At 38.5% G+C, this 26,107-nt stretch overlaps 2 protein-coding genes across 7 annotated transcripts in view; both read right to left on the bottom strand.

Annotated features, from left to right (window-relative positions):
• Positions 1–207: 207 nt before the first annotated feature.
• The window catches only part of LOC106637686 (uncharacterized), a 185,618-nt gene continuing 159,718 nt past the window's right edge, over positions 208–26,107 (bottom strand). For 3 of the 6 annotated variants that reach the window (XM_089593498.1, XM_089593497.1, XM_089593500.1), the window contains 4 exons: positions 25,072–25,427; positions 24,447–24,757; positions 7,168–7,233; positions 208–1,373 (listed from right to left, as the gene is read on the bottom strand). In XM_089593498.1, coding sequence (XP_089449624.1) covers positions 1,258–1,373; positions 7,168–7,233; positions 24,447–24,757; positions 25,072–25,427 — 849 coding nt within the window. In that variant the 3' untranslated portion in view covers positions 208–1,257. The remainder of the gene's footprint in view (positions 1,374–7,167; positions 7,234–24,446; positions 24,758–25,071; positions 25,428–26,107) is intronic. The other 3 variants (XM_089593502.1, XM_089593499.1, XM_089593501.1) reach the window with 3 other exon arrangements.
• On the bottom strand, positions 15,410–17,129 carry LOC149374470 (uncharacterized). The gene is made up of 3 exons (XM_089593164.1): positions 16,594–17,129; positions 15,940–16,256; positions 15,410–15,859 (listed from the first exon to the last, which is right to left on the bottom strand). The coding sequence occupies exons 1-3, from the start codon at positions 17,075–17,077 to the stop codon at positions 15,464–15,466; spliced, it is 1,197 nt and encodes a 398-aa protein (XP_089449290.1). The 5' UTR covers positions 17,078–17,129; the 3' UTR covers positions 15,410–15,463.

Genomic DNA, 26,107 nt, shown 5'->3' with positions numbered 1-26,107 from the left:
GAATAAAAAAAGCCTTACGTGTTTTGACGTCAGGGTAGACAATAATCCATCGGTGAATGTCCAGCGACCGGAAAAATATTTCTCTTCCTTTCTCTCATGCTTCCTTATCTCTTACCAATCCAGTGGTGATTGATCTAGTTTTTTATTTATTTTATTTTATTTTTTTCTTTTTTGCAAATTCACCACCTTCGTTTCAAAAGTGCGTGCTTGGACTCGGTGGTTTGTTCTTCGCTTCATATTGTGCTTGTTGCTTTTTCCTCGTTATAAGAATAGGAATGAACTCAAAGTTATCGCTCCCGATGTCTCGAAACACAAATATTATTTACACATTTATCGAGTTACGCAATGTTTGATTCGTAATGAAAAAAGTTTTTCTCAAACGGATTATCCCATTAGACACGGAATTACACGTAAAAAACACCTCCACTCGAACGCTCATCATACACTCTACTAAACTTTGTACACGTACCCTAAATATCTTATCAATTATTATTATTATTATTATTATTTTCTTTCATTTTCACTCTCAGATAATCGCCTACAAAATAGCCGGTCTACTCAAAACGATTGAAAATTTCCATTGGTAACCCCAATGGTAATCTCACAGAGTATTTTTTTAATATAAAAATGTGTTTCTTAGGCTTACAGAGCATATATAATTACAGAGGGACAGCGAACGCGGACTATGCTCGATCCAGTTGACAAGATGTCAAAAATCTTCAAAGATAATCAAAAACTGCTCGAGTTGGCGTACAAGTATTCACCAAATTATTAATTTGCATCATATCGTAGTATTTACGGAGGGTTCTTTATACGTTCGGGGTGTCCCTCTTGATAAAAAGTTAATAAAAAAAACTCGTTACGCCAGAGTCATCCCTATTCTTATACAAAAAGAAGCAAGAAAAAGTCAAGCCAGATATACTTATCCAGAGGACTCGATCGATCGGGGTTTCCATCGAAGGAGGAGAGCGCACTCGAGTGTGTGGGTGTGTATGTGCGGTGCGCGCCCACCTAACCTCAAAAACGAGCAAGCACGCACGGACCGCATAATGCAGCTGATTAAGGCGTTGTTTTTTTTCCGATGGCCTTTTTTTTCATCAATATTCTTTCTCTTTTTCTGTTCTACTGGACGATGCAACAGCACGGGTTGGCCGAGATGGCGAGCTGCTGCTGCGGCTGGCCGTGCCCGAGACCCGTGCGTTGATGAGCGTGTCGCTGGCGATTGCTGTTGTTATTGGCTACCCTGGCGCACCTGGGCTATTGGTTTTCGAGAGAATAGTGTCGCGAGCGCTTCCAGAAGTTCTTGAAGAAGCTCTTCTTTTTGGGCGCTTCGTTCGCCTCGATACCTGGAACAACTGGATGGGGGCAAACCACTGAAGTAAATAATAAATTTAGTGTCATTCATGTCCTTTGTTTACATATATTAATATTTTATTGTTATTGTGTGTGCGAATGGATGTATGAAAATGTACGGATTTTTATATTTTTTAGGTTAGGTTTGGTGTTAGGGAAGAGGGCTTAAGGAGGCTTAGGCGATTTTGAATTAAATGATGGCTAGCTCTGAAATTCAGAGATTATGTAAATAAAGTAGGCCAGATTTTTTTATGAAAAAGAAATAGGTAGGTTAACGCATTCATTTCCGAGATAATCGCTTGTAAAAATTTGTCATTTTAACACGTAACCTTACAGAACCCGAAATTAAATTGACTATTGTACTCCAATCAAAAGCTGTGGTCCCAGAAGTTAAATTGGTACATATACTTTTAATTATAAAGAATCTATTACTTTAAAAATTAGATAGGGTCAACACGTTAAATTTTGAGAAAACAGTGAGAAAAACGTCAAACGTGAAAGTTGTTTTGTTCAGGTATTCAGGTATTGTAAGTGCGCATGCGCTGTACATACATGAGTTTAATAAAAGAGTGAATTAACACTTAAGTAATTTTTTGGAACAAATTAATAAATAAATGTACGATAAACATAGAAATAAGCTAATAATTAATTTAAATAAGTTATAAAAGAAATGTATAAAAAAAAAGAAACATTAATAAAACGAGTAAATAAACGAATAAATTTATTGAACGGTATTATAGCATAGTTATAATTGTCTATTCTTTATAATTCCAAATAATTTATTTAACAAAATGTTTTGATGCCGTGCATTTTTTAAGTAAAAATATTCTAAATGTTTGAAGATAAAAAGGCATTTAATGTGATTAATTAAAGTGCAGAAGCCAAGATTTCATTTTCTTAACTTTTGGTAAATTTTGGTCAAAAATATTACTCGATCGATGAGCATTGTTTACCAAAGACGAGTGAAAAAAAAAAAAAAAATTTATGAGAAGCATTTTGATTTTCCATAAATAGCCGAAGGTCAACCATCAACCTTGTAGAATGTAAGACCCGGTGAATTCCGTTGGCTTATAAGTTGTTCTTTCTTCATTTTCACGCAGTTCTCCAACAAATAACCGAACATACCTCATGTACGAAGTGTCACGAACAATAGTCTCCTCGGGAATAAAAAAACTCCATCGAACTCGGAGCGACAATAGTATATACTTATCAAGGTACTTACATAGGATATGAAGAAATTAAAGCCCTTATAAGAGCTGTCATGGTTGTACGTATTAGTTAACAATGAAAAAATGGGATGTATAGAAATCGACGTCCCTACGTGGGTTTACACTCTCATTTCTTCTTCACAGTACATCCACGTTTTTTTTTTTTTTTTTTTCTAGAGCTACAAACAGCTGCCCGTGTCACCCTAACGCAGTCGAGGTGGGACCCAGTACTCATGAGGTATTGTATTGAAAATCGAGAGAGTCTCATCGACAATATAGGTACATATACACAATACAACATTATTAACGCGTATGTGCCACCGATGCCGCCATCAGAATCCTAAAGCAGCTCCTCTTCCGGCCACTTTACTTTATGCCGTATACACGCGCTGGTCAAGCAAATCTGTGCAGGAAGTCTACATGTATGTATTTGTATAATATCTCTCTCTCTCTTTGCACGCGTCACAACGAGTGAGCTCTGGAGCGTGATAACACACATTAAAAGTAAAAATTCCGATTTTCCTTAACGAGTTTTGAATTTTCGAGATGATTCATAAGTATGTACTCGAGTGTAACTGACATAATAGACGAGTACAAAGTCGCGCGCTTTTGTTTTATCGGAAGTCGCCACTCGATATGGCAATGGGCAGCGGGAAAAAATGTAAATTTTTGTTATTTGCTCGAGATCATCGGCACGACTCCGCGGGCGGTTAAAAATACCAGTCGGTCGCGTCACGATCTATTTCCAACGGACCGCGCTATCCAGTGCTCGAAACAAGAGATCGTGTGTGCCGAGCGCGTGCGCGAAGTATGCAAAACATGTTTACGCCGAGCCATGGATTGCAAAATGTGTTTATTGGACACCTGCTTTTTGCAAATGTAGTTTTTTATTTTTCATTGTTTAACGAGAAATACAAAATTCTTTATTCAAACATTGGCTGTTAACGTGATTCACAAATCCTCGGATTTATTTATAAAAAATAATCCCAGTATACGTATAATGTTGGGGTGACTCCTGGCTCTTGTCTACTTATCGGCACACACAATGAATTTATTTACAGATAGATATATAGCATAAGCGAGGACAACGGAAAGGCCAACGAACGGCTAAAAGCTATATACTGCATTATATATTGCAGGGAAAGTGGGAGTTGGGAGGTGTATCTATTACAGTATATATATATATATATACCGTAGGGGCGGAAGATGAGAGAGAGAGAGAGAGAGTGACTGCGGCAGCACCCAACACCCGCAAGCTGCGCTGCTATGCGCCTCTATCGGATCAATACCATGATATAGAGGAAGAGAGAACGGCGAGCGGCCGGCGTCGTCGTAACGCCATACGTGTGCCACCTGTTCTGATTCATACGTCGCGCTTACTCTTGTCATATATAATTATGGTACGATCTAGCTCTAAAAATTGATTACTTGTCATGGTCTTTGATCTTATTGTCAATTATCCGTTTACCCGGCGTGTCCGAAGTTACGGTGAAAATGAGAGAAAAATGTGGCCAATCAGCCATAGATTACATCGAATTGACAAATCAGATCAAAATTTGTTGGTCTTTGCTGCACCGGTTGTAAAACCAACTAATATATATTATGTTTTTTGTAATTTTCTGTCTGATTCTCTAATAGCAAATCTATTGAAGTTGAAATCTTTGATGATTCTTGCACGGAGGGTGACAATCACACCAATATTCATGCAAAAGAATCATCATTTTATTGACATGCAAGGTACAACGAAGTTCAACTTTTCGTGTCTGCGATTCTAGCACGTTGTTCCAAGTAAACATACTTTGCATTTTTTCTACCCAAAGTAACCGCTTTGCATACCGATATTTCCTTAAAGTTGAACAATATTAGCACAATGCACGCCTCGACGAATGCCAAATGGTAGCTTACGCACGCACGATGATTGTTAGCCTAGTGTAATTTTTGCATACACTCATGTGGAAATCACCTGCTTTGCGAACTCGTTACGTATAATCTACTCGTTCAAAATTTTGGTCTCTTCTGGCTGAAGACATTTTTCAAAGATTTCGGCTAAGTATGGACTATGCGGATTAGGAAAAAAGGAGGTATATTGTACATGCAAGTACTAAACGTCTTTCGCTCTCCTCTTTAGCGCGCGTGCGTGGGAGTGCCTCGAGAGAGAACAATAGAGGAAGAGTTTCGTTCACCGCAGCACAGCATCCTTCGCTTTTTTATCTCTCGCGATACCCACTACTTTTTCAAGAGCGTATCCATATCCTGCTCGTCCTTGCGCAGGAAGAGATCTATATTGCAGGAAATATATTGATTAGCCAACGACGCGTTGTACTTGCGCCTCTCGAGTAAGATGATAAAAGAAACGAGACGCATCACCGATGGGTAGAGGTCCTGTGTACACGTATACACGGATCATTTCGCGAAAAATGCAGTATTTGTATGAATGCGACGGAAATTTAGGAAATAGACAAAGACTCCTGTTTCTCTAGCCCCACTTTATTTAACAAACAATTACTCGATAAGTACATTAATTCAACACGACCACGTCGAGTGCGGCTCTTATTGGATTAGCAAAACCTATCTGAATGCGATTGCAACGCGCGAGAGTTTGCATCGGCGTCAATGGATTATTGTGATAAGATACAGTGTTTAAGGCCCTCGTTACAGTCGTTTCACGGACACGCATATACCTTACACCAAAGAAAAAACGAGCCACAAATTTTTTTTCTTCTTCCCAAAACACTCGTTCTTGGCGTTTTAAAAGCAGTTATCCCAATATCGATAAAAACTTGGTCCGGTAATCATCATTCATCGATGTTGAAAATTCAAGGCACCCGAGCTCTCATCCGTAAATACCAAAAATACCTTTTCAAGATCGGATGACAAGTCTCCCGCTTACGTACACCTATACCTAAATATTTGTCTAGCATCGGATTGCAAAGATCGAAAAAACATCCTCCCCTTCCAACTCACGCGCACGAGAGCCACGCAACAGCGTGCAATCGCATCGCCGCAGCGGTGGCATATATACACATATATATATGGCCCGTAAGTATTTTCCTTCCCTCTCGAAAATAACCGCGCAATTATTAATAGTCGCGTGGCATCACGGTGCAGATGCCGGGTGAGAACGCTTCGATGTATGGTGCGCCGGTGGCGAGAGGAGATATTTCGGACGGGGCTCTCGGGGCTGTGAGTAATACCTACACTCTCGCACATATATATATGCCGTGGATGACTAGTGCGGCTTCTTTACTAAATTTGGATCCTCCCGTACGCACTCCCCGATTACGTCCCTTACTTCCACCCTTTTTTTTTTTTTTTTTTTTTTTATTTGTCAAGGAATACATATATTGTTTCCTAATACTATCATTTATCATATACGTATTGCGGTTGATTGAGGAGAGCGACTTTTCTTTAGGGTTTAAATTCTTTTATGATACGATATACAATTTTAACTGAGCAGTATATAATGTTGTTAAATTATATTTTTGATTTAAGGGCAAAATACTTTCCTAACAAAGGGGGCTTGTGTGCTTATTTATCATTTTTTTAAATCATATAAACAGCGTGTGCAAATTTTAAATTTAGTAGTTACTTCGCACATTAAAGCATCAACAAACACTCACAATTAAAATTTTCACTTACTAATTGTGGTTTTAATTTTTTTCTTATTTTCCGATTATTCAAGTTAATTTTATCATCACTCGTTCACTCGGGGAAAAATCATTGATCTCAGGCATTTGTCGCACGTGGTACTTCTCAATTTTTCATTAATTTTCGAAAAAGTCGGAGCAAAGTGGAATAACTTTGTGTTTAAAATAAAAATAAAAATAAAAAAACTTGGAGAATAAACGTAAATATTGATATGCACACAAATCATTTGATTGAGCCGTGACGGACGACGGTTCAATCGTGTAATCGGATAACAACCCAATGGGGTATTTAAAATACATACGGCCCACGTCACATAATGTATATCAGCATAAATTAAATGAAGAATGTAAACACCATTTTTTTAAGCAATCGTACGGCTAATCCATGTATTTCCCACACTCGGCTTTCGGTGAGCGAATTTGGCATCGAGAAGCAATCGTTCGTGACATTGCAGTGTTTTTGAGCGTGCAGGCTGCAGCAGAAAATCTCGGGGAAAATCGGCAGGGCCACGCGAACGGGAAAACAAGGCCCGCGCTATTTTTGTCCGACCGGCAAGCTCATCCTCTCTCTCTTCCCGTTTGACTCCAACTCGCTCGCAAACAATATTTCAGCTATTCCTCGGCAGACGCGAATCTACGGCCGAGGCTCTCGAAAATAGCCCGGGGAATTCAAGAGAGAGGAGAGATGCCAAGTAAAGAGGGAGGTTGAGTATATATTTCAGCTCATCCGACTTTTGGAGGGAAAAAAATCTGCCACTGGTGTGATATGAGTGTATTTGCGTGTAATAGACTCGAACGTGCTTGCCGAGGGATTTATATGCGCGTCGCTAATTAAACGGAAGTCGCGGTGGTTGAATTTATTGTTGGTCGGATATTTTCGCGCATTGGGTTGTTGGATTAAAAGGCGTGTGCTGGTGACTGGCGGTAATAACGTGAGATCAGTGAGTCGGCCAACTTACCGGCGTAAGGACCGGAGGGTGAGGCGTTGTCCTTGCCGTTTTTCCCGTCTTTGCCCCCGTTGTTTCCTGAAACAGCAAGACAAACAGCTTGTTAGCAGAAATAATGACGATCGACTCGATTGACAGCTTTACTTATCTGGCTGAGTGTACATACATATGTATAAACATTCATCTATGATATATATGTATGTATATTTCAGAATAGTAAGAGGCATTCATAGATAAGGAAAAAGATATAAAAGGATAGGTATAACACGTTCAAGGACACACAAAAAAGCTGCAAAATAGAGCTCCATAAAAAAAGCGTAACGGGAAATTGCGTTTAAATCTTTTTTTTTTTTTTTCCGTTAATTTCAACTGCAAGTGTATACACTACACGTTTCGCAATCCTCTAATCAAAGTTAGCAATTAACGAGCAAACGAAAGCAAACTTCTCCGAACGGAACGGAAAGAAAGCATATCTCGCGTGGCCGCGATAGTTTTACGCACGTACGCGTACACACATACACATGAATTGTATAAGCGTGTGCATCTACACGGTCCGTTGCCTCCAACAATATATGTTTATTTGACACGCTATCTTCTCGCTAACGCATCAACGGCAAAAAAAGGTACGCAAGTCTTATCGTTCCGCAGGATGCGCCCTGATGGAGAGTAAAAGTGAGAGCATGTAGCACTCATGCATCCCAGATACACGCATCTTTTGTTCTGCGGTTAGCAGAGATTTTTCGGTCGAGATTTTTTTTTGTTCAAAGATCCAAACGACACTCCTCGTGGTGCTGTATTTTCGAGAGAGTTATTTTTGCCCGACACATCGTGTCATTTGGCAATGGTTTTCTATATTTAAGTTTGTGTGGCCTTTTTCTTCTTTTTTTTTTGTTTCAAAGATCAATAGCTGTGAGTTATTTTAATTTGAAAAACGTCCGACGATTTTGTGTGGCCCGAAATAATATTTGGGTCAGTGCTAGGGGACATCAGCAGAGTATTTTTATTTAATTTGCGGTTAGTTGAAATTATTAATAGTATTTTAATTAGTTTGGAGTTTCAGATAATTAATATAAAAGAGTAAAAATAAAAACAAAAACGTTAGGTAATCGTGGTGGGATTGGAAATTTATGTGTGCGAGAAAAAAAGGGTTTATCTAAAGTACGACCCAACTAGTTTGGGCGGATCAACTACTTGAGTCTACGCGCTAAATCTAGACTATTATACTATAGTATGCAAGTATTAAAAAAAAAAAAAAAAAAAAAAAAAAAACAAATAATATGAACAGAAGAAACTTTTAATGCTATAAATTCACAATCAAGTCATTAGTACGAATTGTCATTAAAACCTGATTTTGTAACTAATTTTTAGGAGGTGGAACAACTATTTTGTTCATATGATCAAATAAATAGTCAACGTAATTATTTGAGTGATACCAATGATTACATGATTCTAAATGTTTTCAATAAATCACGCATTAACTGTGAACCATCTATGAATATATTCTTCCATAGTCAAGCTAACCATATTTTTTTCATCTGTCAGTCTTATGACAGTCAGTCTTATGACTCCTAAATATTACAAACGAATTATTTTTTATTTAGTTGACACTAACCACGAGGTCAAAAACTATAACGGTCATTCGTCTTCGTTAATCCCTTACTTTGTGTTAAAAATAATTACGGATTTTTATTCACGAGTTCAACTAAGTCCAAGTCGTCATCTACACGTTTGACGTTACCCCAAACAGTATCCAAGAGACAGTTAAGATATGACTTATTATTCATACGGTCCAAGATATCTAACAATCGATGCGTCGATTGTAAGTAATGAGCCAGCTATGGTATATTGTATATATATATACACGATACCATTGTCTTTGAGTTTTTATTCGCCAAAACCTATGTAAGCGTCCTAAGCACACAACCCAGTCATTAATTTGTACGCATCATTATCCAAAGCTTGCACGTGTTGCAACAAAATAATAATAACGACGATGGAAAAAGTGTCAGAGCTTGGGTAATAATTCGTAACACGTGGCGCACTGGGCGCAAGGTAATTTTTAACCCACGCGGTATGAAACCCACCAATGAATCATGTGTTGTTTTACGAAACTGTTCAATGGAAAAGTAACACCTAGTAGGTATACCAATTATTGACTGAGCAAAACTTCGTGATTTACGACGACTGGCTGTGTAGAACACCCAATTTTCCAAAAATAAAAAAATCTCTGTATCGTTACAATAATAACAAACGATCGCGTAGATGTAGAGGGAAACAGCTCCATACGCGGGTCTTTTAAAAGTTTTTTTGACAAAAAAGTAAATTGACGACCCGCAGATGACCTGGTGGAGGAACGCCAAAATGACACTCGTTTGCGGTACCTCGGAAAATCTCAAAAAACAATAACAACGGAATTTTCCAACCAACGTGTATAAATAGTACGTATAATATATATCGTAATATACTGTTTTCAAGATAAATGTGCGCGCGTGATGGAACCGCCACGTGTACTTATTATTCTGTGGACGACACATTTCGACAGAGTTACCAGAGCCAGTCAATTTTATCTTAATGTAATCGATATTGTACAGTGAACAGCGAAGTGTACGATGACAGCTGCGTAGATACCAAAACAGAATATTTCACGTGACCTTGGAAGCAATTGAATACTTTTTATCATCGAGACTTGGTTTTTCAAGCATCGGCGGGTCTGGTAATTAGCTTGGGTTGTTGGTCGAGGTTTCACTTTCGTCGGATAGAAAAGAATAAAAGGAAGAACAGTTTTCTACTTTTTCCGTGCTTAGCGGGGTCCAGAGCTTATGCAGCCACTGGAACAAAAACTCGCCAATTTCTATTTCCAATATTTTGATAGCATTGTATTGATATTCGCTGACATTCAAAAGTTCTCTAAACCTAGACAAATCGGCAATTATATCCAAAATTGAAGATCAAAGCTGTATGAAAATCTTATAAGAATTCCATTTCTGGAAAAGAGAAAGTTTGCTCCGACGATAACAGTAAGTATTGTAACGTTGATACCCCCGGCAATGGCTCGAGTTAACGGCACATGCTGGATAATTGAACATTAGATTGTGTAATTTATACCTCACATTGTTATACATTGGGCTCAGACTCGTATTTTCCTACTTAAACGTACATTGAAGCGCGAGACCCACAATCCATACTGTCACGGTTTCATCGTCTTTTCAATGATGCATGTAAGTCACCATACATAAGGATATGCTGTTTTTTATCCTTGTATTTTACACTTGAACGTGTTTTCTCGTCTACCACATGAGTAGACATACACGTATGATGTGGGACGACTGCAAGGAATCGAGATTATTACACACGTGTCTGAATTGACCTTACCAAACATGAAGAATTACACCTACCGGTAACCCCCCCTACGAAGAAAGCATGTCCTAAAGTTTCGTCTAAATCCCTGATCACAATTTTTCGAGCAATGCCGGCACGCTCGTAAATATCTCAAGTCCCGACAGATGCGCTGTTTCAAATACTACATATTGAAAAAATGGTTGAAAATTAAGTTATACATATATGCTATACGTACTCTCGGAATCGTTCCTCAGAAAAGTAGCCTGTGGCTCGGGTGGCCTGGTGTATTCGGTCTCGGTTACGACGTTCTGTTCCGACATGTTCGAAATCACCTATCTGACCTTCCTCGGCAGTCTATATTACTACACTGAGCCACTCAACCGCTGCTACGTGCTAAAGGTATCGCTTCTCCGACGAGTAATCGTTATTTTGTTTATTCTAATTCGTACGAAGATAAGTGTCGCTTGTACAGCCGTTTAGTGTGTGTATGTACATAGAACTTTGCTTTTCTCCCTTCCCATACACTGTTCGGTACTTACTGCATTATTTGACTTGATGTGTAGTCAGATGGTTTACAGAGTGTAGGGCACGTACAGTTGTAGAAAGTCAATGTTTCAACGGAACCAACTTATAATCAACAAACATTTTTGGGGTGACGGGTTGGAAGGGCCATATATATACAGACGAACTCAATGAAGAAAGTTCGATACGTATAGGTAAATATGATAGAATTATTGTGTCCTATGCGTCACTGACACTTTGTACATATATTTTATTGTTCGTGGAAAATCACATCGAATTGTTGAGTGAGATAATTCCATAATATCTTTTGTACAAATACTTGTATCAGTAATATTTTAGCCGTACAAGTTCACTGGTATTTACAAAAATAATTAAGTCCCCATACGGAATAACGTCACTTCTGCACAATTTTTTGTTGGCTAAAAGCCACGCAAAGCAGGACTTTTACCTCGTCATTTACAAATATACAAAGGATCAACTCATCGATGTCCCCTAAAAGAGGTAGCTGGAAATATTTGTTTTTTTAATAATTACTAGAAAGTATACTTTTGAAACGAGTCAACATATAATGTGCAAAGGCATAAGTACGAGTCGTAGCATTGAAGATTGCGCACCGGCCAATACGCAAGACAAATATATATATATGTGTGTGTATAGTCCATCATTTGAAAATTAAGATGCCAGGCAGGCAGGTTTATTCGAAAGCAGGAGGCATCTGTCACTCGACGCGTGGGAGGCCATGAAATTTATTCTATTTATAGAATAAGTCAGTGCCTCCACCCCGTCCCCTTTGGCACTGGAGTGAGCCTCTCTAGTTGTTGGCCCAATAACTCATGGAACACTCGTTTCAAGATTTCTCTCCATCTTTGAAATGAACGATGAAAATAGAAAATAGCGATTTGACGAAATCCATGCTTCCTGGCTTCAAAAAATGTTAACAGGATATGTCAACGAAACGACAAAGTGTCGATAATGCAAGAACTGAAAGTGTAGGAGCTCATGGCAATTTGTGAGCCCAATATAATTTCGTCGACTGAGCTCTTGATACTAGTTGGTGTGGACTAAAAGTAGAGTGTTTTTGTTTCAACCAAATTACCTTCAACTACGGTCTCATTCTTCACGTTCGATCGGTATACGATGTGTGTCCTGCAGCTTTGCCTAAGCATACAACGTACATCTTATCTTTTCAAATATTGTACTTCGATGATAAGCACCAGTTACACACGTGTGTACCTACATGTGTTGCGCGGCTGATGAGGGGAAAACAAACCGAAAGTTTTTCAACGCAACTGTCACCTCTAACGCGCGAGCCCTCCTCACCCCCTGCGTCGCTAAAGCAGCCTCACTTTGCGGGAGATCGGTATATAAAATACAAGGTTTACGGGTGTTGTGTTGCTGACTCGTTTGCGGAGTTGTCGGGTTGAAGACGCGCTCGAAAAAGCGTACATGGTGTGCTTATATGTATGCCAACACTGGGGTTCTACGAACCGTTTTTTTTTTGTCAAGCAGCTTTGATCGTTGGAACATGTTGGACGAGGAAACTTCCAAGCGACGATTCAGTTACTCGCTGTTAAAATCCTCTGGATGAACAAAAGGAAAAAACGTTTTTTTCCTCCAATGAGTGGTTTTTCTTAACGATTTTACTAGCTGTTTTAGAAAATTTTACAATAAAACAGTATTGACACGATGAAAGTGTACCTGCGTCTCTCGTCACGCGAATTTTCTACATGGGAAAAAAGTTTGCATCGGTTCAGTGCGAGAGAAACATTGTGAGACACGCATTGACAGAAAAACTTTGTGCTCGGCAGACGCGCAACTTTTTCATTTGCGTCAAATAGCAACCGACGCGTCGACGCTATGAAAAAAAGTACTTTTTTTTGTTTGTTTTTTTTTTTCCATCAGTTGGAATTTAAAAAAAAAAACCTTTTTTGTGAGCACCAAGAACCTATAGGTTTTCAGGGTAAAACAAGAACTCAACGCTAACAAAATAAAACACTAACTTGGTGTAAATCTCTAAAAGTATATCGTCAAGTGCGCGTCTTATTTTTCTTTCACAGTAAACTTGTACAGTTTATTTGTGTTCAATAATCATCTATATAAATTTGAGCTATTTTTCAAATTTGATTCAAACCTTGAACTATTTCGGATTACAGAACGTGAACGAAACGTTACACGGAAAATTATGTTATTTTCCAACGTAATTTTAAAAGTAAGCCACCACGTAATTATTTCGGTTCGAGCGATCCAAAAAATACTCGCACCTCCGTTAAGATTATCAGCCGAAAAACACGATATCGCCGAACGATTATTTTTAACCTTCATTATCTATATGTATCATACATGTAAAATGATGTACATACGCATCGTTATCTAAATATCAATAGTGAAATATTAACATAAACTAAAAATGTGATAAAGCGACACGTCATACCTATGTTAAAAGACCGCGCGTCACGAATTCCCTAATCTCGTTGGTAATTAAAGACACGCGTATAGCCTCGGTAAAGCGCGACTTTATCAATCTTCAGTCCCGATAAACGAGCGCTGTATCCCGCTCAAACAAGTCATAGACGCAAAAAGCTCCTCGTATGCATAGGCAGCTTACACGCCGAGAGGCTGAATTCCCTCGCTCGGTCGGTTTTTAATTGGATCGATCGACTCAGCCCCTCACGCGTATCTACAAAGTCGGCTATTTACGTGGTATCACACGCACAGGTGATCCGTTAAGGTGACGGGGGGTAAATGAAGCCCTCCATGTGTACTCTGCATAAGCGAGTCGGTATGACCAGAGATTACGGGGAAAGCGTCGATGATGATGAAGCTCCCTCTCCCTCCCTCGATCGCTTTATGCGTTTCTCGTTTATTTCAGCTTTTAGGGAAATTTCTTTTACGTTTGGAGGTGTATACATTAGCACACGGTACTCGCGTCGTGTGTACATTTATGCGTATTTTTCTCCACGATTGCCGGGTGCTGCTAATGTAACACGCGGGTTACGGTTGATTTATCGAGACGTTGCAATTCGTCATAGAGTATAATCGCTTGAGTTTGTTTTTTTTTTTATACAATTAAAACATTTTACAAGTGGTATGCAACTTGAATGTGATTTTAATTGAAAACGTTATCAAGAGGATAATCAAATGCTGTGCTACTTTAGTGCTTTTTGTCCGATCGATTAATTAAACGGTAGTCAAATGGCAATTAAAATAAATATAACGATGCGATAACGATTGCGTTCGAAACTACATAATGTTTTTACGCTTAATAGCCACGGCCTGAAAAAAGTCATTCAACAAAAATCTCGTCCACCTATGATTCGAGGACGATAATCGTGTAGCGATTACACATGTTGTATGGAAACACATCGGTTAGCTCGCGCCGAAAATCGAAAGTGGAGGTGTATATACCACGGATGCACACGTGTGGGCGATTATCGCGTGCGCGAAATGGAAACCGAGTGAACGGAGGAGCGGCAAAAATTTCAATTAAACGCACTGGCTCTCGGGAGAGGATGCCTCGTGCGCGGCGAGTATAGATGTTTATACGGTGCAAGAAAAGATTCCATCGGAGCAACGTCATCGCAGCTCGACCGGAAAACTGGTTTTTACAACGATGCTCGCGCATTCGAGGTTTCGTGCATTACCGTGCCACTCTGATCTCTTGGCTACTGGTTGTGCGGGATCGCGTGGAGCTGCAATTACATACAAGGTGCTCGTACAGTCGTACTTACTGACGATGCGAATGTTTTATTCCGTGTTTAGTGTTTGAGGGCGTTTTATTGCTCTATTTTTTTTCCTTCTACAGAGAAAAAAATTTTCCGATGTTTGAAGCTGACAACCATGTGCAGAGGAGATTTTGTATTGGGTTGGGGAATCAAGTGTTGTCCTGAGACGATGTGAGTGGGTCGTTTTTATCTCACGGTGGAGCTGTTCGTCGTAACTCTTCCAATAATGTCGAGGTGCATAATTATAATCAGTATCGGATAATAGGATTCTCCGAAACGATTTACATATTTTTAGGAATACTTTCTTTGCTCTGTAACTTTTATTTGTTTCAAATAATCAAATTTTGTGTTTTACTCTATAATATTTTCTATTAATTATGATCTTTTGATTTTTAGATGGTGTCGTTTCTTTTGCGAGTTCTTTTGTTCCTCTAAAAATGTGTACTGCATAGTATAGTCATAAGAAAAACTAAAGATAATCCGATGTATTGAAATGCTTTATATGCTTTTGTAGGATAGTTCAAGTGATTTACAAGACGATCAGAAGTGAAATAACTAAAGTCAAATTAGTTTGTACCTTCGTATCGATTACAACTGAAATATTGTATTTTTACGTTAAAACTCGGCTGGTATCAAGCAATGTGTCATGCATGCAACAATTAAGACTTGGATCGAGTTGATGCAAAAATACGTTTATTTTACTTTTTAATGAAGAAAAAGTACAATTAAAGTGAAAACCATCCCCTTTGCTCGTAAGTGAAAACAAGCAACTGCAACAGTTTTACAAATTTATCGGTATCAACTTGGTTGGAACGGGTAGAAAAAATTTTCAGTCCCAAAGCGCACAGTGGAAACTGAATGACGGACTGACGTTTCAGTTCTCCGTTACACTCTTTTACCGTGAACCTATTTGAATTGCATCCTAGTTGCCCGACTCGCTCATTCAAGGTCTCGACGTACAGACTCATCAGTTCATCCACGTGGTGCGTTCCAACGTTTTTGCCGACACAGCGGCCCAACAAACAAGACAGATCCCTCAGTGCACTGCCACACCGAATCCCTGGAAAGTCGACGAATTTGACGTCGTCAACAGTGCCATTTTCATCTTTGTGGAACATTATCTACAATCAATGACCCCGTGCACGGTTAGTCATCTAAAATAAAATTTTCATTCCGTTCACAGGGATACCAAAGTACTTACGTTCGACGTCCACACATCATCGTGTATGAAGGTTTCCCACAATCCGTTATCCGTCCTGGTCCACAAATTCCCATTTTTGGCCTCCGCGAACGTAATCTCGATCACCCGAATGTGTTTACTGAGACCCTCGTTAGCGCGAATGATCTTCAATATGGAGTCAAAGTGCTCGTCGAGTAGCTTATAATTGGGGGACTGCTCGATGGATCGCATGGCCATTTTTTTCTGTATGTCGGGACGCAGTTTGGTCACAGCCATGCCCAGGGCGTGAAATTTAGCCAAGCACACGGTTGCTTTACGTGCGTACTCGACATTCAGACCTTATACGTGAAATGATTCATTTGTTGGTATATAATACTGCTGATTGTTCTATGTTTATGCCATTTTCGGTGGTATAAGGTCCCTACGGTCCGCAAACTCAGCATAGATGGCGTACTGTAGCTAAGAGAAAAATGGCGTCACATTGACAAAAATGTACTATTCATGATCTCCATACGTCAGGGTGATGGAGATGTTGTCAAATAAGTCCACATTACCGTATATTGTCGTCACTTATAGTAACAGTAGTGCGCCAGTGACGCCATTTTTCTTTTTTAGCTATACGCCGTCTATGATGAGTTTGCTGATCGTAAGGACCTGATAGGAAAACCAACTCACCCTCGTATTTGTTCACTGAATTGTACCCCCGTACAGCCAAGTTATCGAGCAAAAGCATCGAGTTCTCGTCTATCACCTCGTTTTCATCCTCCAATGAATTTCGATGTCCTATGAACTTGGGATAAAAATCGAGTGTATCCTTCAGTCCAAATTTTTCTTCCACTTCTTTGTAAGCTGGTAGTAGTTCGGTGTACGCGAAAACTTCCGATCGAAACAGATATGACCAATCGACCACTGTTGCGTTTGGAGTAGTAGGTGTTTTGCCCACAAAATGCAGTGTCTCTTCTTCCTTGGTTGTTTCGTTTCTCCACAACGTTGCGTCGATTTTTACAATCAGGCTGCAAAAATTTTCCCCGGGAGGCAACATTTTCGCAGCTACGAGTCGTGTGATTTTCAATTGATCGCGATCAAGACATTTTCGCAAAAAAGGCTCGAACTCGCGAATCTCGACAAGTACGTTTTGATTTTCGTTCAATTTTACCATTGTTAATATTATCTATTAGGTGCTTTATCACAAATACACTCGACGTCTTGACTCTTGCATGTACTTCGAGAAAGTGGCGATTCTCGTCTTTACATTGCTTTATTATCAGCACTTTCAAGTAGAAGGCTCTACATATAGGTAACAGTGAACATGTCATAGACTACAGTACATTGACTTTTCCAAGTAGATACTCAATGTAAAAGTTGCTCAATTCTTCGACATGTTTGTGCCGGTTTTGAGTACTTAATCGTTAGTCAGCGAAAGATTATTTCAAAATTTCAGAACGCGTGTATTTAACGGTGTTTAACATTCAAATCCCATCTATTGGTATTGAAATCAAACACGTTTTCAATGGATATATTAAAGACACTTCCTATAAGTTTGGAGTTATCTAAGATTAGAATAAGTCCTTACTTAAGGTTAAAATTTTACTAAATGCCATATATAAGTATCAAAATCACTGGTGATGACAATCCATTTTATTTACTTTTTTTTATCCTCATTCGGATGTACATTGGTTCGAAATCATTCGAGGCGCATTGTGTGGAAATTCAAAGTTCTTCTGACTTGTATCTATCCTTATACTGACTACGGCAGCTTGAAGCTCGTAATACTCTCTGCTTTGATGTCTTCGAAAGCTTGAAGGTGCACAAAAAGCATTAATTTTTGAAACTCTAAGGTTTAGAGGATTTCGAAGTCCTTCAGTCTCATTTTTTGTCATCAACTTTTTTCTTTTTTTCTTTCCAAGTGTTCATATTCACTTCGTAGTTACTCAGTGGAGATATAAATTATGAGGTACTTGTTTCTCGATGATTTACTTAAAATCAGAATGATTCACTTGTTTTTTTTAAATCAATTTTTAAACTTTTTAGTGATAATGAAGTTCATTCTTAATCTAAGAACAATTTTTTCAAACGGTATAACTATATTTTGCGTAAAATTTCAAATGAGCCGTGTATATATATACCTCCTTACGTTGATGACTGACTTGAGAATAATAGGTAGGTATATAATATGTACATTGTCCTTATGTCATACAACCCATAGCGTATACAATCATTACAAATGATTGGTAATGAATATCATTATGTTAACGATCGGCACGTGGTTGGTCAGCGAACGTAAAGACCCATTGCTCTGAATCCGCTGGCCATATGCACCGACAATGAGTGCGAATCAAGTGAGGGGAGCCAACGTTCGCGAAACCCATAAAAAGCCACGGAAAGCGCACACATGGCCCGCGGAGTTGTTCGAGAGCAAAAAAAGCCGATCCGCAGAAGGCGTCAACAAGTGGGTCAGTCGTGAAAGGAAAGGACGAGCTGATACGAAAAAAAAAAAATAAATAAATAAAAAAAACAACAACACTTGCGTGTGTATTATACCAGCGTCGAAGGAACGAAATCGAGAAGAGACATCACGGTCGAGGTATCGTTTAGCGTTTGATATGTATTACTCGCTGAGAGGGACTAAAATGAAACTGGCGAGCGCAATATTTTGCGCCTCTAGTGTAATGTGTACTGCGTTCACGAAGGCAATAAGCGCGAGAAAAGCGTCGGAGGATGGATAAGGTTTTAAAAACTCGTTGGCGTTTCCGGATGGACGCGGGGATGGATTCGTTTCGTAAGATGTGAATATTAGAAACACATACCATAGAAACAGGCTGATGCTCTCAGAGGCACTTGTTATCGATTTTTTTTTTTTTTTTTTTTTTTTTTTTTTAAGTAAAAGTAGAACTGCGTTTGATTAAACTAGCTGCTGTGGCGTGATTGCATTAGAATTATTTTTTATATTAATTTATTTTATTTTGGGTGTAAAATCTAGAGATACTGGAGATAAGTAAAATTTATTGGAGTTACGGAGAAAAGAAATATAATATATTACATAACATACGACAGAAAAAAGTATGTATTTTAACGAGATCTACAACTCTACAACAGAACGCGGACGTGTAAAATCTATGTGAAAGGAGTTATCGCAAAAAAACTGATTTTTTGTTTAATAGCGCTGCACTGAAAATGCTATTAAAATTTTTCCTTTTGACGAAACTTGCCTAAATTTGCCAAAAAATTTTTAAAGCACGACTGCACTGTACAACACGACGTGCAACTCTGAAATTAAATGTGATACTTACCCGACGTAGAAATATTTTGTTAAAATGGAATATGCAGGTATAAGGGTATAACACGTATGTAGTTGATCACATTGTGAAAATTAAAATTACAATGAGATGTTCACGTATGTGAGCTAACGTAAATTAAAAAAATATCAATTTACTTGCGTGTGCCACCTCAGTTTTAACAATATAGGTAAGAGTAGGTGATACATCCTCAAACAAGAACTCTACCTCTTTATTTTTCAGGACAAGGCATTTGCAAATGGCTATTTGTGTAAGTAAACCACTGCAAAAGTAAACAAAAAACGACAACAAAAGCTTGCAGTGCGGTAAGAAGGAGTAATTTCAGAGAACATCATTTTTATGGTGTGTAAGTATAATATTATATATACACGTTTACGTTGCAGAAGCGACTGTCTTTCTCTCCCTTGCCGTGGAGTCGAATCGATATAACGGGAACCACGACGCCAGGAGCAACATTTCCGCGAGAGGTCCTCCTCTGCTCTCTCTCTCTCTCTTTTCCTCTTGTCCTGCAGGCCATCGCCCACTCGCTACCTAAAACTGCAGTGGTAGTCGCACTGCATGCGTATATATATAATACATCAGGACGCCGTTCTCTGTACATGAAAACCCAGGGCTTTTCTTGTCCACGTGCGGGCTTACTGCAGGACGACATTTTTTCCAGATGTAAATTTATGTTGTTACATTGTCCGATGAATCGTTGATTTAGATCTGTACCACATATTTCCAAACTGTACTTTGCTTTCACGAGCTTCAAGTATTTAACGATGATTTTTATTGTCATTCCTTTTGTTGTCAGTTTGTCAATAGATTTTGGTAGCACCAGGTCTCCGGAAAGTAACATAGTGAAATTCTACGGTCGAAAAGTGTGTCCGACAATCGGACTGGAAAACAAAGCCTACCGAACCAACATCAAGCCGAAGCTTGAACAAATGGAAGTATAGCTATCATCCAATGATCTCGCTAATCCCGAAAAATAAGAGTGGTGTCAGTGAAACTGTCCAGCAGCAAGTTTGCTGGCGCAATACTGTTCATTAAAGAAACGACTCTCTTTTGTTGCTTTTTTTTCTTCCACATTAGTAGACAGTACTCGAGACAGTATAGTATTAATACCTTAATTAATAATAAACAAAAATTGTGCGAGAAAGGAGAGCTACTAATGAAATTAAAGTCGTGATGAGTCACTGCGATGGATGTGACATATGGGTATAGAGTACAGTATTACGCAGCGCTGGAAGAAATCCTGGAAGCCTACAACTGTATAATAAACAATGTATATTTTTTTTGTCAATATCTCGAGGACTCGTTGCATGTCAAGTCTACGTAAATCTCTCACGTAAACGAATATATCGTATACCTTTGAACTTATCATTTCTTCCCATCACTTTTTACACGCGTGGAAAATGGTAAGTCAAAATCATCAAAATTTATTATCGTTTGGCAATAGTATTTAACGCATGTATTTTTAATATTGTGTAGGGCTTAAATGTCGTCCTACCGAGCCGTGTAAAGCCAAATTTTTTCTTTCAAGTATACGTGTATTGAAGCCCTACAGGTGTACAGAGAATGAGAAAGTATAAAGTCAAGAAGGTGAGGTATAAACACGGGTATAAATAAAAAACAAGAAAAAGGGCCCTATCAGAGTCGACCACGATGGCCGAGGATGGCAATAATGTACATTCATCCTAAGAGTGATTCATTCGCTGTAAACGCCCTTAGCAACGCGTGCGTGTGTAAGTATAGGTATACCTAAAACGTATGCAGGAGTTGACTAGTTCATGCTCTGTAATACACTCATCGAGAGGCGAAACTCTTTGCCATATCACGTAGGTACGCTGGGGATGCATGTAGGTATGGCAGATAGTACAAAAGTAAAAGAAAGAGAGAAAACGCGAGACAAGGACAGAAAGGCCTTTTCCTCCCCGTCATGTTTCAAGGTCGGTTTCTCTCTTTCTCTCTCTTTCCTCTTTGTCCGTCGAAAGACTCGAAAGTCGAAAACGTGATTGTATATATACGTGTAGTCGTGTACACACTGTACACTTTATCTATGTTGCTTTTTTGTGACAAAGACATGGCCTTACCACTGGTTACCAGGAATCGGGTTCGTAAAGGGGGCGCCACATGTCGAGGATGACCGGCCGGCCAACCCCACACACGTGTTGATTTCAATGACTGGCAGTCTGGCTATATAGCCGTTTGAGGTTTTATGGATCCAATAGTTAAGTACATTATCTATATAGAATCGACCAAAGGAATTGAACGGTAGAGCTATATCCCAGCAAACACTTTCTCAAGATTTTTTGTAGATGCTTGTAGACTTCTAATGTCCATCTGAAAGACACCTTGGTGAGGAGGGGGTTTGGAGGTAAAATTCTCTAAGATGTCTTTCAGATGGACATTAGAGTCTACAAAATATCTACAAGAAATCTTGAGAAAATGTGTTTATTGGGAGTAGTAGTAGTATAGTGTATTTTTATTGGCATAAAAGTTAATATACAGCCATGTGGTATTATACAATGTGATTATTGGGAGCGTGGGTTTATAACCCATGGCTCCATCTGTGTTTTATGTAGGTGCATTGCAGATACTTGTACTGTTGGTAGTTATAAAACATCGGGCTTCTCACTTATCGACTGTAGCTAGGTGATAATTCGGGATAAAATGTTATATATAGGTATAAAAATCTTCACAGCAAAAAATTTACTGTAGGAATTGTCGAAATTAAGAGGATACTTAGTCAACAATCAATAGCTATTATTTTACCTATAAATTATAGCTGTATTTACAGCTACAATAATAGCTATAATAGTCTACAAAGTAGCTATCATGTATACAAATAATAACTGTAAAAAGTAGCTGTTTACAATTATGAATTTCACGAAAATTTTAGACTAAATTGATTTAATGTTTTTTTGTAAGGTATATCAGCTAAATTCGGCTGTATTAATCACATAATAACACCAAAACTGGGGGGTTCAAGTATTTTTGAACAATAATAAGAAAAAAAAAATTTTTCTGTATAAAATATTTTTTTTTTAATGTTCAAAAATACTTGAACCTTCCAGTTTTGGTGTTATCAAACGGATTATAGCGTCTAGAATGGCTGATTAATCTTACAAAAAAAGGTTATTGAATAAATTTTGTTGTTTTAAATTCTGGCGAAACTCATTGCTGTAAATAGCTTTTATAGTTGTTATTTGTACGTGATTATAGGTACTATGTAGTTAATTATAGCTATTATTGTAGCTGATTATAGCTCAAATACAAAAGTATACTGTATATTTTCGCAGATATGTTAACTCCATCAAAACTTCCCAGTTTGTAGAATGTGATTTCTATCAAAACGATATTTTTAAGGTACTGCTGTACCTACTAAGTATCTTAAATTTAATAAAACCAAATAGTTTAATTCAGTTAGGTCGTTTTGTTATACATTTAAGAAAAAATTATGTTTCAACGAAATGAAATGGATAACTTCAAATAACATTTAGTTAAATAAAAAATATTTAAAATTATTATAAAATAAATTTAAACAAGAAATCGACAAGATCTAAAAGAAGAAACTCAATAGCCGATTTTACCATATAATTATTCAATTGTTATAAAATAAAGTCATTTAAGTTCATAAATTTAGTGATGTCATAAGTTTTTACAACTTTTAGGCGAAAACGTACACCCATCTTTTTAGATAGTATTTGTTTCAGGACTCGTATAACTACTTTTATCAGAATTTGTGACAATTGATTGAGTGGGGAGTGTTGTAGCTTATATACTCGTAATTTAGTTACACTTTTACAAAATGGTCAAGAGCGTAGCTGAAAAAGTTTTCAAAGCACACACAGAATTGAAATATACGATTGTAAAAGGAACATGGAAATGCGCAACATTATGAATATAATTTTATATCCTAATATTTATATGTACACAACATGCGGTGCGCCTATTATTGCACGTAATTGCGCAGCTTATTAATTTGCCTTGCAGCGGAAAATATATAGAGGACAGAGAGACGACTTTTTGTTTTTAATAAACAGCCTTTAAATACGTACCCTTACAATTGAGGTGTAAGATTATTTTCATAAATTGACTGAATTTACTAACAATATGGATTTACCTTTCACTTGTTGTGAATATAATATTATAAAAGTAAAGAGGAAAAAAACACTGACGAGAATAGTAAAAGGATAGCGTTGAAAGCGCATAGCATCTAAAGTGATATATTAAATACACAAAAATGTAAATATATTATATTGAAAAGCATGCTGTTAATATCTACCTACAAATAGTTTATGCCACGAAAGGTCACCCAGATGGTTGAGTAGTTTTTTAAAAGATGTTTTCATTAATGATATGAAATGAAAGTTATAAATTTTAAAATGTTCATTTTAGAAATGAGAAAATTTGAACTTTATCAAAAGACTTGGAAATCCGATGAACAATATCCTATTTTGCACAAATTGATAATACATTTTTTTACGATTGTATAGATAACATTTAGCTGCTATGTAGCGTGATAATTATTTTATAAAATACAAAACTAATGGGTTCGTCAATTCCTTAGTCGATCATGAATTTCACAATTTTTAACAATAATTCATGTCAGTCTTCAATTTCTTTTTTTTATATAACAAGCCTCGTGATTATTTAAACGATAACATGAAATCGGATTTTTCAATTTTACACGTAAAATCTGTAGTATTCTTGAAAGTTGAGACTATGGCTGATTGAACATATTAAACATTTTCAAATAACCCGCTACAAAAATCACAAGATGACTCTAAACCAATCAAATCTCGAATAAAGAGGCTTCGTCACGTGAACCATTAATTTAACGTCACAAGCGTCGACATTTATCAATTTGTAACTAACTAAAAAATACAAATGTATAAAGTAAGCAGCACCAAAATGTTAGTAAAACATAGATACTTTACAATGGCATTATATACAAGCAAAACAAAACAAATCGATCACGTTGATGCCAATAAAAAGTTCTGTTGACTTAATTAAAAGGAAAAAAAAGTATCGACTCATCGAGCTTCCAAAGTCCAATAAAGTCGGTTGTTACTTGATTAATTACAAAGAATAAGCACTCGAATCGACATAACAGTTATTCGTCATCCACGACACAGATGACGGAGGAAAAGACAAAAAAAAAAAAAAAAAAAAAAAAAAAAAAAAAAAAAAGAGAACCGACTGACCGACCGGAAGAGCGCTCAAGCCGGTGCCGGCGCTTACCTTTCTTGATGAGTAAGCTAGTGACCCTGCGTAGCGCCTCGCGCGTACTGGAGGTGGAGCTGTGCTTACTTTGGCCGAAGTACTTGTTGGGCGTGATGTTGGTCGGCAAAGTGAGCGGTTTCCGTTGCTCGGCCGCCCCGGCCAATCTGGCATCGTAGGTGCTGTTCAGGCGCTCGAGGTGCTCGATCGACGCCGGCCGCGGCTGGTTGGACTTGCGCGTCGGATACCAGCCGCGATTTGGACCTCCAGCGAGTCGCAGCAGCTCCGTACCGATTATCGCCTGCTCCAGTCCTGGGTTGTTTCTTCGGTATCTGGAAAGTCGAACGGCAAGATTAAAATGAAATTCAGTTAATTTCAGGACATGCGTTTTAATACGTAACCCAATATTTATTTTTTAATAGGATTGGAAAAAATACTGTGCTGGCCCAATCAAAATCAATATCTGTGTATCAATTTACTCAACGATTAACAGCTTTCGAATTTACGTGACTAGACGATGAACTAATGCAAGTTAATATCATTGATATTATTATTTTATCGCACACCACAATAACCGCCAAAAAAAACATGCCCACCCTTGAGGCAATTTCCAGCAATGAAAATAAGAAAAACAAAAGAGCCTCACCCAGTCGTGGCAGTGGTCGGGGCATACCAGCCAGGCTGTCTGCGCGGCTGCGTCGATGGTACGCCGGTATTGGCGTGCTGGGGCGTCCTTGGTATGTCACTGCCGCGGGCAAAGACCGGAGTCTCCGGGAGTGAGCTGCTCGTCTGCATCCCCGAGCCAGTGGCTGCGTTGCCGTTACCATTGCTGCTGGGACAGCTGCTGTTGTTCCCGTTGTTGCTACTTGGCATCGTGCCTCCGTTGTTGCTGCTACCGCCGGACGAGTAAGCCTCGGTCGAGGGCGAGTGGCGCTTCGTGAAGGGACGCCGCCTCGATGGGCCAGGGAGATCGGTAGGCAGTGTCCTTCGTTCCACTGGCACCTGGAATTTTCACCATCATTCGTCAACTCGCTGTGATTTTACGCATCCTCAGCAAATTTGTGTGTCTTTTATATTAGGATTTTTGATAAATTCTCCACTGTGGGACAAATTATCTAAAAATCCAGCGATCGGAGAGCCACATATACGTACGTGGAATCTAGCGTACTTGGAGGAACGGATGGACTTGAGTTTGGGTTCAGAGAAAAATAGGGTACAAAGGAGGCTCCCCTAAATCATAAAAAAGCCGTTTTTGGGATCGATACAATCATTTTGAGACTAAAATTACTCAATGATACTTACACGTTTGCGACATCACCAGCCCCGTTTCATCAAATTGAGGGAGTCCCTCAACGAAATGGGAAAGGAAAGGCAGATAACACACAAAATCAAAAAGACAAGCGAGAAACCCAACATCCATTCCACGCGATCTATCACTTTAATTCTTTATACCTGCACTTTTACCTCCTCGCAGTTTTCCATTCTCTCCTCCTGCACTTTTTCTCGTCGCTTATAAATACCACCGCGCGCACACACCTACTTGCCGTACACGCATACACACACACATACATATTTGTGTACGTAAGCGTATTCGTGTATTTATATACGCGATATTTGGCCAGTCCCGGGTGGATTTTGTGGCTTTCAGAGAAATTGCGCGCAGCACAGAGTCTGACGGAATA

Source organism: Copidosoma floridanum, unplaced genomic scaffold, assembly GCF_036245765.1.
Source record: "Copidosoma floridanum isolate Cflo_tuat_1 unplaced genomic scaffold, Cflo_Japanese_pri ptg000019l, whole genome shotgun sequence".
Lineage (NCBI taxonomy): Eukaryota > Metazoa > Arthropoda > Insecta > Hymenoptera > Encyrtidae > Copidosoma > Copidosoma floridanum.
The sequence above is the reverse complement of the archived record's forward strand: the minus strand, read 5'-3'. Positions and strand labels throughout refer to the sequence as shown.